This window comes from Bufo gargarizans, chromosome 9 (assembly GCF_014858855.1).
Source record: "Bufo gargarizans isolate SCDJY-AF-19 chromosome 9, ASM1485885v1, whole genome shotgun sequence".
NCBI classification, from domain to species: Eukaryota; Metazoa; Chordata; class Amphibia; order Anura; family Bufonidae; genus Bufo; species Bufo gargarizans.
Window position 1 is genome coordinate 159,239,174 of NC_058088.1, and position 12,099 is coordinate 159,251,272.

A 12,099-nucleotide genomic window follows, 5' to 3' on the forward strand; every position below is an offset into this window, starting at 1 on the left:
CATTCCAAAGTGCACCTTTTGGATTTCACCGGTAATTTTTTACAGATTTTGATTGCAAACTTCTTCTCACACATATGGGCCCCTAGAATGCCAGGGCAGTATAACTACCCCACAAGTGACCCCATTTTGGAAAGAAGACACCCCAAGGTATTCAATGAGGGGCATAGTGAGTTCATGGAAGTTTTTATTTTTTGTCACAAGTTAATGGAATTTGAGACTTTGTAAGAAAAAAAAAAGAAAATCATCATTTTCCGCTAACTTGTGACAAAAAAATAAAATTCTAGGAACTCGCCATGCCCCTCACGGAATACCTTGGGGTGTCTTCTTTCCAAAATGGGGTCACTTTTGGGGTAGTTATACTGCCCTGGCATTCTAGGGGCCCTAAGGTGTGGCAAGTAGTTTGCAATCAAAATGTGTAAAAAATGACCGGTGAAATCCGAAAGGTGCTCTCTGGAATGTGTGCCCCTTTGCCCACCTTGGCTGCAGAAAAGTGTCACACATGTGGTATCGCCGTACTCAGGAGAAGTTGGGGAATGTGTTTTGGGGTGTCATTTTACATATACCCATGCTGGGTGAGATAAATATCTTGGCAAAAGACAACTTTTCCAATTTTTTTATACAAAGTTGGCATTTGACCAATATATTTATCTCACCCAGCATGGGTATATGTAAAATGACACCCCAAAACACATTCCCCAACTTCTCCTGAGTACAGCGATACCAGATGTGTGACACTTTTTTGCAGCCTAGGTGGGCAAAGGGGCACACATTCCAAAGTGCACCTTTCGGATTTCACCGGTCATTTTTTACAGATTTTGATTGCAAACTTCTTCTCACACATCTGGGCCCCTAGAATGCCAGGGCAGTATTACTACCCCACAAGTGACCCCATTTTGGAAAGAAGACATTCCAAGGTATTTTGTGATGGGCATAGTCAGTTCATGGAAGTTTTTATTTTTTGTCACAAGTTAGTGGAATATGAGACTTTGTAAGAAAAAAAAATCATCATTTTCCGCTAACTTGTGACAAAAAAAAAAAGTTCTATGAACTCACTATGCCCATCAGTGAATACCTTAGGGTGTCTACTTTCCGAAATGGGGTCATTTGTGGGGTGTTTGTACTGTCTGGGCATTGTAGAACCTCAGGAAACATGACAGGTGCTCAGAAAGTCAGAGCTGCTTCAAAAAGCGGAAATTCACATTTTTGTACCATAGTTTGTAAATGCTATAACTTTTACCCAAACCATTTTTTTTTACCCAAACATTTTTTTATCAAAGACATGTAGAACAATAAATTTAGTGAAAAATTTATATATGGATGTCGTTTTTTTTGCAAAATTTTACAACTGAAAGTGAAAAATGTCATTTTTTTTGCAAAAAAATCGTTAAATTTCGATTAATAACAAAAAAAGTAAAAATGTCAGCAGCAATGAAATACCACCAAATGAAAGCTCTATTAGTGAGAAGAAAAGGAGGTAAAATTCATTTGGGTGGTAAGTTGCATGACCGAGCAATAAACGGTGAAAGTAGTGTAGTGCCGAAGTGTAAAAAGTGGCCTGGTCATTAAGGGGGTTTTAGCTAGCGGGGTTAAAGTGGTTAAGGGGGCAGTCCACCATGGAGGTCAGTGTTAAGGGGGCGGGCTGCTGTGGAGGTCATTGTTGATATCTTTTAACGACACACACAAACATTATATGAAATAGTGGAAATATACCAGTGCAAAGCCGGGTCATCCTGCTAGTTTATTATACTTTATGGGTATATGTTGGCTCGATTTTCTTATTTTTTTTTGTAGGTTATATGATTTGGAGCGGAATTTCTGGGTAAAAAGCTGAATAAATCCTGACAGGACTCTTTGGAGAGATGGGAAGAGTCCTGATTACCCCACCCACACCCAGGATGATTGACAACTTTCAGTTTGGGGAGAACTGTCAATTATCATGTGTGGGACTCTCACTGGTACATGTCTCCGTCTCATACCTTTACTGCTTTTTGTAGCGAGATGTCTGCTGAGAAGTGTGATGTGATGATCCTGCTGTGGGACGACCAGCGAGGTCTTCAATATGCCCGATGTGGCGGTGCACCTCAGCCGCTGCAGTACAGGACGAAGCCTTCCTACACACTTCAATGCCATGGCTAAATCAAAGCTTGGCCTGCAGAGACGAAAAGTGGAACTTTACCTCAGCGTCATATACACAGCGCAAATGTTACTATAGTCAGAAAAGGTGATTGATTGTCCATGTCCACTGGGGGAGGGCATAACATACTACAGTGGTATGTAAATTATGATCACCAACCCCCCACCCCCACCTTCCTTGCTCTTGCTGGCACAAAAGATCTTCCTGTTCTTTTTAAAGGGGATGTCCGCTTTTTAAATACCTTCCCCCAAAAAAGCTGATGTCTGGCTTCCTATGGTGGACTCCATGGACTGTCACTAATTAAAATGCCAGCGCTGATCGCTTTCCTAGGACTATTAGATGGGGTAAATTCACAAATTTCGCCAACTGTCCCATTCATCTGAACGAGGCTAGCAGGAACCCTTCTGCTTGTTACCAGAACAACTCCATTCAGTTGTATGGAACAGATTTAGCCATATCTGCAATGTGTGAATATACTCTAAAAGGCTGGCCAGATCAGATGTTGGCCAATGATGGGACAGACCATCATCTAATGTGTATGGAGCTCCCTGATTCATGGAAAGGATGCAGGTGTCTGACAGCGGCGTTCTCCCCTCTCCATTTCAGACACAAGCATGCTCAGCCGTGCTGGGCTTGGAAGAGAGATCAGTTGGCCAAATACTTGTTCTGCCGACAGCCATCTAATGACCATGGTCGGCCTACAGGTCACAATTGTCGCACCCAAACAACCCGACACTGAGGTGTAGCCTAGTGAGATGCCACCAACGTCTATGAGGAGCCCCTTATGGAGGCAAAACGCATTCAATAAGGCCCCTTGCAGATGAGCATGAGCAGATTAGGTCCGGATGCGTTCAGTGAAAAATACACAATTTCGCAAGCAAGTTCACTCAGTTTTGTATGCGATTGCGTTCAGTTTTTATCGCGCGGGTGCAATGCGCATTGATGTGTTTTCACGCACATGATAAACTGAAGGTTTACAAACAACATCTCTTAGCAAGCATCCGTGAAAAGCGCATCTCATCCGCACTTGCTTGCGGATGCTATGCAATTTTCATGCAACCCCATCCACTTCTATTGGGCCTGCGTTGCGTGAAAAACGCTGAATATAAAACATGCTGTGATTTTCACGCAACGCACAAGTTATACGTGAAAACCAACGCTCATGTACACAGCCCCATTGTAATAAATGGGTCCAGGTTCAGTGCGGGCGCAATGCGTTCACATCACGCATTGCACCCGCACGGAATACTTGCTCGTGTGAAAGAAGCCTAACTGTCAGCCGAACAATCAGCCATCTCTCCCGACCACCTCCCTGGATCTCAATACACATTCAATGTGGCTGAACGTGTACTGAATGGGGAAAGAAGGTGCTGTCGGACATCTCAGACGGGACTTATCTCGAGAGAGAACAAAAGGATCGGGCAAAAATATTCAGGTCGCCTTATCTCCCACAATATTATTTGTCGGGGGAGAGTTCGGAGCTCCCCACACACATTAGACTGTCGACCAAACCTGCCATTTTTGGCCGATTGGCCCGACAATACCCCACTGTGTATGCGGGCCTATAGACCATTATCTGCAGTACTACACGAGTAGTAGAGCAAATAAGAAGTCCACATTGGTATTTTTTATTTTCTTACTGTCCCCCATTCCCCCGCTGTCAGCATTTAAAGCTGCACTGAAATACATTGTCAGGACTGCTGTGCATGTGCACATGAGTCCTCTCCTTTATGTTAGCACAGCAATCCTGACTGAGTATTTCAGAGATGCTTTTATTGGGGACAGCAGGAAAATAAAAAATATATAGTGATCTGGACTCCTTATCTGCTCTACTACTCGTGTTACTGCACATAACAGTCCAAGATCGTGGTGACAGATTCCCTTTAAAGGGGTTTCCCGGAAGTAAAATCTGAACAGTGGGGGGGGGGTCCAACATCCAGCACTGCCACCAATCATCTGGTGAGAGTTGCAGCCTCCTCACAGCATGCCATACATTGTATAGTGGCTGTGCTAGATACTGCAGCCCATTCACTTGAAACAGAACTTTACACAGAACATGTGACCAATGAACCTAGGAAGAGACTGCAGCACAGCTGATCAGCAGGAGGTGCAGGAAGTTGGACCTCCAGTGATCAGATTTTGATGACCTATCCCAAAGACCGGTCATTTACATTGTACTCCTGGAAAACCCATTTAACCACCCATACGCTTTTTTACGGCGGCCCAGTCTAAGCGCTGCATGAGTCCCCCTGCTCTAACAGCCCGGACCGGCAGGAGTGCCGATCCGGGCTGTTTGACACTTTACATACACACAAAATATACATATACTGTCCTCTGTAGCGTATAGTGACTGTTCCAATACTGACCCCTGAGGTACCCCACTAATTGACTCCTCAAATACTGTCCCCTGTGGTACCCCACTAGTGACGGTGACCTCTCCAATACTGACTCCTGTGGTACCCCACTAGTGAAGGTGACCCCTCCAATACTGACTCCTGAGGTACCCCACTAGTGACGGTGACCTCTCCAATACTGACCCCTGAGGTACCCCACTAGTGATGGAGACCTCTCCAATACTGACCCCTGTGGTACCCCACTAGTGACGGTGACCTCTCCAATACTGACCCCTGTGGTACCCCACTAGTGAAGGTACCTCTCCAATACTGACTCCTGAGGTACCCCACTAGTGACGGTGACCTCTCCAATACTGACCCCTGAGGTACCCCACTAGTGATGGAGACCTCTCCAATACTGACTCCTGAGGTACCCCACTAGTGACGGTGACCTCTCCAATACTGACCCCTGTGGTACCCCACTAGTGACGGTGACCTCTCCAATACTGACCCCTGTGGTACCCCACTAGTGACGGTGACCTCTCCAATACTGACTCCTGAGGTACCCCACTAGTGACGGTGACCTCTCCAATACTGACCCCTGTGGTACCCCACTAGTGACGGTGACCCCTCCAATACTGACCCCTGTGGTACCCTACTAGTGACGGTGACCCCTCCAATACTGACCCCTGTGGTACCCCACTAATTGACTCCTCAAATACTGTCCCATGTGGTACCCCACTAGTGACGGTGACCTCTCCAATACTGACACCTGTGGTACCCCACTAGTGAAGGTGACCCCTCCAATACTGACACCTGTGGTACCCCACTAGTGAAGGTGACCCCTCCAATACTGACCCCTGTGGTACCCCACTAGTGACGGTGACCCCTCCAATACTGACCCCTGTGGTACCCCACTAGTGACGGTGACCCCTCCAATACTGACCCCTGTGGTACCCCACTAGTGACGGTGACCCCTCCAATACTGACCCCTGTGGTACCCTACTAGTGACGGTGACCTCTCCAATACTGACCCCTGTGGTACCCCACTAGTGACCCTTTCCAATACTGACCCCTGTGGTACCCCACTAGTGATGGTGACCTCTCCAATACTGACCCCTGTGGTACCCCACTAGTGACCCTTTCCAATACTGACCCCTGTGGTACCCCACTAGTGATGGTGACCTCTCCAATACTGACCCCTGTGGTACCCTACTAGTGACCTCTCCAATACTGACCCCTGTGGTACCCCACTAGTGATGGTGACCTCTCCAATACTGACCCCTGTGGTACCCCACTAGTGACGGTGACCCCTCCAATACTGACCCCTGTGGTACCCCACTAGTGACGGTGACCCCTCCAATACTGACCCCTGTGGTACCCCACTAGCGACAGTGACCCCTCCAATAGTGTCCCCTGTGGTACCCCACTAGTGACGGTACCTCTCCAATACTGACCCCTGTGGTGCCCCACTAGTGACGGTACCTCTCCAATACTGACCCCTGTGGTACCCCACTAGTGACCTCTCCAATACTGACCCCTGTGGTACCCCACTAGTGACCTCTCCAATACTGACCCCTGTGGTACCCCACAAGTGATGGTGACCTCTCCAATACTGACCCCTGTGGTACCCCACTAGTGACGGTGACCCCTCCAATACTGACCCCTGTGGTACCCCACTAGTGACGGTGACCCCTCCAATACTGACCCCTGTGGTACCCCACTAGTGACGGTGACCCCTCCGATACTGACCCCTGAGGTACCCCACTAGTGACAGTGACCCCTCCGATACTGACCCCTGTGGTACCCTACTAGTGACGGTGACCCCTCCAATACTGACCCCTGTGGTACCCCACTAGTGACGGTGACCCCTCCGATACTGACCCCTGAGGTACCCCACTAGTGACGGTGACCCCTCCAATACTGACCCCTGTGGTACCCTACTAGTGACGGTGACCTCTCCAATACTGACCCCTGAGGTACCCCACTAGTGACCTCTCCAATACTGACCCCTGAGGTACCCTACTAGTGACCTCTCCAATACTGACCCCTGTGGTACCCCACTAGTGATGGTGACCTCTCCAATACTGACCCCTGTGGTACCCCACTAGTGACCTCTCCAATACTGACCCCTGTGGTACCCCACTAGTGACGGTACCTCTCCAATACTGACCCCTGTGGTGCCCCACTAGTGACGGTGACCTCTACAATAGTGTCCCCTGTGGTACCCCACTAGTGACGGTGACCTCTCCAATACTGACCCCTGTGGTACCCCACTAGTGACCTCTCCAATACTGACCCCTGTGGTACCCCACTAGTGACGGTGACCCCTCCAATACTGACCCCTGTGGTACCCCACTAGTGACGGTGACCTCTCCAATACTGACCCCTGAGGTACCCCACTAGTGACCTCTCCAATACTGACCCCTGAGGTACCCTACTAGTGACCTCTCCAATACTGACCCCTGTGGTACCCCACTAGTGATGGTGACCTCTCCAATACTGACCCCTGTGGTACCCCACTAGTGACAGTGACCCCTCCAATAGTGTCCCCTGTGGTACCCCACTAGTGACGGTACCTCTCCAATACTGACCCCTGTGGTGCCCCACTAGTGACGGTACCTCTCCAATACTGACCCCTGTGGTACCCCACTAGTGACCTCTCCAATACTGACCCCTGTGGTACCCCACTAGTGACCTCTCCAATACTGACCCCTGTGGTACCCCACAAGTGATGGTGACCTCTCCAATACTGACCCCTGTGGTACCCCACTAGTGACGGTGACCCCTCCAATACTGACCCCTGTGGTACCCCACTAGTGACGGTGACCCCTCCAATACTGACCCCTGTGGTACCCCACTAGTGACGGTGACCCCTCCAATACTGACCCCTGTGGTACCCCACTAGTGACAGTGACCCCTCCAATAGTGTCCCCTGTGGTACCCCACTAGTGACGGTACCTCTCCAATACTGACCCCTGTGGTGCCCCACTAGTGACGGTACCTCTCCAATACTGACCCCTGTGGTACCCCACTAGTGAAGGTGACCTCTCCAATACTGACCCCTGAGGTACCCCACTAGTGACCTCTCCAATACTGACCCCTGTGGTACCCCACTAGTGACGGTGACCTCTCCAATACTGACCCCTGAGGTACCCTACTAGTGACCTCTCCAATACTGACCCCTGTGGTACCCCACTAGTGATGGTGACCTCACCAATACTGACCCCTGTGGTACCCTACTAGTGACAGTGACCTCTCCAATACTGACCACTGTGGTACCCCACTAGTGACCTCTCCAATACTGACCCCTGTGGTACCCCACTAGTGAAGGTGACCCCTCCAATACTGACCCCTGTGGTACCCTACTAGTGAAGGTGACCCCTCCAATACTGACCCCTGTGGTACCCTATTAGTGACAGTGACCTCTCCAATACTGACCCCTGAGGTACCCCACTAGTGACCTCTCCAATACTGACCCCTGTGGTACCCCACTAGTGAAGGTGACCCCTCCAATACTGACCCCTGTGGTACCCCACTAGTGACGGTGACCTCTCCAATACTGACCCCTGAGGTACCCCACTAGTGACGGTGACCTCTCCAATACTGACCCCTGTGGTACCCCACTAGTGAAGGTACCTCTCCAATACTGACTCCTGAGGTACCCCACTAGTGACGGTGACCTCTCCAATACTGACCCCTGAGGTACCCCACTAGTGATGGAGACCTCTCCAATACTGACTCCTGAGGTACCCCACTAGTGACGGTGACCTCTCCAATACTGACCCCTGTGGTACCCCACTAGTGACGGTGACCTCTCCAATACTGACCCCTGTGGTACCCCACTAGTGACGGTGACCTCTCCAATACTGACTCCTGAGGTACCCCACTAGTGACGGTGACCTCTCCAATACTGACCCCTGTGGTACCCCACTAGTGACGGTGACCCCTCCAATACTGACCCCTGTGGTACCCCACTAGTGACGGTGACCCCTCCAATACTGACCCCTGTGGTACCCCACTAATTGACTCCTCAAATACTGTCCCATGTGGTACCCCACTAGTGACGGTGACCTCTCCAATACTGACACCTGTGGTACCCCACTAGTGAAGGTGACCCCTCCAATACTGACCCCTGTGGTACCCCACTAGTGAAGGTGACCCCTCCAATACTGACCCCTGTGGTACCCCACTAGTGACAGTGACCCCTCCAATACTGACCCCTGTGGTACCCCACTAGTGACGGTGACCCCTCCAATACTGACCCCTGTGGTACCCCACTAGTGACGGTGACCCCTCCAATACTGACCCCTGTGGTACCCTACTAGTGACGGTGACCTCTCCAATACTGACCCCTGTGGTACCCCACTAGTGACCCTTTCCAATACTGACCCCTGTGGTACCCCACTAGTGATGGTGACCTCTCCAATACTGACCCCTGTGGTACCCCACTAGTGACCCTTTCCAATACTGACCCCTGTGGTACCCCACTAGTGATGGTGACCTCTCCAATACTGACCCCTGTGGTACCCTACTAGTGACCTCTCCAATACTGACCCCTGTGGTACCCCACTAGTGATGGTGACCTCTCCAATACTGACCCCTGTGGTACCCCACTAGTGACGGTGACCCCTCCAATACTGACCCCTGTGGTACCCCACTAGTGACGGTGACCCCTCCAATACTGACCCCTGTGGTACCCCACTAGCGACAGTGACCCCTCCAATAGTGTCCCCTGTGGTACCCCACTAGTGACGGTACCTCTCCAATACTGACCCCTGTGGTGCCCCACTAGTGACGGTACCTCTCCAATACTGACCCCTGTGGTGCCCCACTAGTGACGGTACCTCTCCAATACTGACCCCTGTGGTACCCCACTAGTGACCTCTCCAATACTGACCCCTGTGGTACCCCACTAGTGACCTCTCCAATACTGACCCCTGTGGTACCCCACAAGTGATGGTGACCTCTCCAATACTGACCCCTGTGGTACCCCACTAGTGACGGTGACCCCTCCAATACTGACCCCTGTGGTACCCCACTAGTGACGGTGACCCCTCCAATACTGACCCCTGTGGTACCCCACTAGTGACGGTGACCCCTCCGATACTGACCCCTGAGGTACCCCACTAGTGACAGTGACCCCTCCGATACTGACCCCTGTGGTACCCTACTAGTGACGGTGACCCCTCCAATACTGACCCCTGTGGTACCCCACTAGTGACGGTGACCCCTCCGATACTGACCCCTGAGGTACCCCACTAGTGACGGTGACCCCTCCAATACTGACCCCTGTGGTACCCTACTAGTGACGGTGACCTCTCCAATACTGACCCCTGAGGTACCCCACTAGTGACCTCTCCAATACTGACCCCTGAGGTACCCTACTAGTGACCTCTCCAATACTGACCCCTGTGGTACCCCACTAGTGACCTCTCCAATACTGACCCCTGTGGTACCCCACTAGTGACGGTACCTCTCCAATACTGACCCCTGTGGTGCCCCACTAGTGACGGTGACCTCTCCAATAGTGTCCCCTGTGGTACCCCACTAGTGACGGTGACCTCTCCAATACTGACCCCTGTGGTACCCCACTAGTGACCTCTCCAATACTGACCCCTGTGGTACCCCACTAGTGACGGTGACCCCTCCAATACTGACCCCTGTGGTACCCCACTAGTGACGGTGACCTCTCCAATACTGACCCCTGAGGTACCCCACTAGTGACCTCTCCAATACTGACCCCTGAGGTACCCTACTAGTGACCTCTCCAATACTGACCCCTGTGGTACCCCACTAGTGATGGTGACCTCTCCAATACTGACCCCTGTGGTACCCCACTAGTGACAGTGACCCCTCCAATAGTGTCCCCTGTGGTACCCCACTAGTGACGGTACCTCTCCAATACTGACCCCTGTGGTGCCCCACTAGTGACGGTACCTCTCCAATACTGACCCCTGTGGTACCCCACTAGTGACCTCTCCAATACTGACCCCTGTGGTACCCCACTAGTGACCTCTCCAATACTGACCCCTGTGGTACCCCACAAGTGATGGTGACCTCTCCAATACTGACCCCTGTGGTACCCCACTAGTGACGGTGACCCCTCCAATACTGACCCCTGTGGTACCCCACTAGTGACGGTGACCCCTCCAATACTGACCCCTGTGGTACCCCACTAGTGACGGTGACCCCTCCAATACTGACCCCTGTGGTACCCCACTAGTGACAGTGACCCCTCCAATAGTGTCCCCTGTGGTACCCCACTAGTGACGGTACCTCTCCAATACTGACCCCTGTGGTGCCCCACTAGTGACGGTACCTCTCCAATACTGACCCCTGTGGTACCCCACTAGTGACCTCTCCAATACTGACCCCTGTGGTACCCCACTAGTGACGGTGACCTCTCCAATACTGACCCCTGAGGTACCCTACTAGTGACCTCTCCAATACTGACCCCTGTGGTACCCCACTAGTGATGGTGACCTCACCAATACTGACCCCTGTGGTACCCTACTAGTGACAGTGACCTCTCCAATACTGACCCCTGTGGTACCCCACTAGTGACCTCTCCAATACTGACCCCTGTGGTACCCCACTAGTGACGGTGACCTCTCCAATACTGACCCCTGTGGTACCCCACTAGTGAAGGTGACCCCTCCAATACTGACCCCTGTGGTACCCTACTAGTGAAGGTGACCCCTCCAATACTGACCCCTGTGGTACCCTATTAGTGACAGTGACCTCTCCAATACTGACCCCTGAGGTACCCCACTAGTGACCTCTCCAATACTGACCCCTGTGGTACCCCACTAGTGAAGGTGACCCCTCCAATACTGACCCCTGTGGTACCCCACTAGTGACGGTGACCTCTCCAATACTGACCCCTGAGGTACCCCACTAGTGACGGTACCTCTCCAATACTGACCCCTGTGGTACCCCACTAGTGATAGTGACCTCTCCAATACTGACCCCTGTGGTACCCCACTAGTGATAGTGACCTCTCCAATACTGACCCCTGAGGTACCCCACTAGTGAAGGTGACCTCTCCAATACTGACCCCTGTGGTACCCCACTAGTGACGGTGACCTCTCCAATACTGTCCCCTGCGGTACCCCACTAGTGACGGTACCTCTCCAATACTGACCCCTGTGGTACCCCACTAGTGACTGTGACCCCTCCAATACTGACCCCTGTGGTACCCCACTAGTGACGGTACCTCTCCAATACTGACGCCTGTGGTACCCCACTAGTGATGGTGACCTCTCCAATACTGACCCCTGTGGTACCCCACTAGTGACGGTACCTCTCCAATACTGACCCCTGTGGTACCCCACTAGTGATGGTGACCTCTCCAATACTGACCCCTGTGGTACCCCACTAGTGACGGTGACCTCTCCAATACTGACCCCTGTGGTACCCCACTAGTGACGGTGACCTCTCCAATACTGACCCCTGTGGTACCCCACTAGTGACCTCTCCAATACTGACCCCTGTGGTACCCCACTAGTGACGGTGACCCCTCCAATACTGACCCCTGTGGTACCCCACTAGTGACAGTGACCAATCATAGTATGTTCCAATAATTACCAACCCGGTTCACTCATCTCTAATCTCAGCCAATGCATCAGA

The 12,099-nt window shown here is 51.5% G+C and overlaps 1 protein-coding gene across 2 annotated transcripts in view; it reads right to left on the reverse strand.

Annotated features, from left to right (window-relative positions):
* The window catches only part of MRRF (mitochondrial ribosome recycling factor), a 35,716-nt gene that overhangs the window by 23,297 nt on the left and 320 nt on the right, over positions 1-12,099 (reverse strand). For both annotated transcript variants that reach the window (XM_044305432.1, XM_044305430.1), the window contains exon 2: positions 1,977-2,149. In XM_044305432.1, coding sequence (XP_044161367.1) covers positions 1,977-2,130 — 154 coding nt within the window. In that variant the 5' untranslated portion in view covers positions 2,131-2,149. The remainder of the gene's footprint in view (positions 1-1,976; positions 2,150-12,099) is intronic.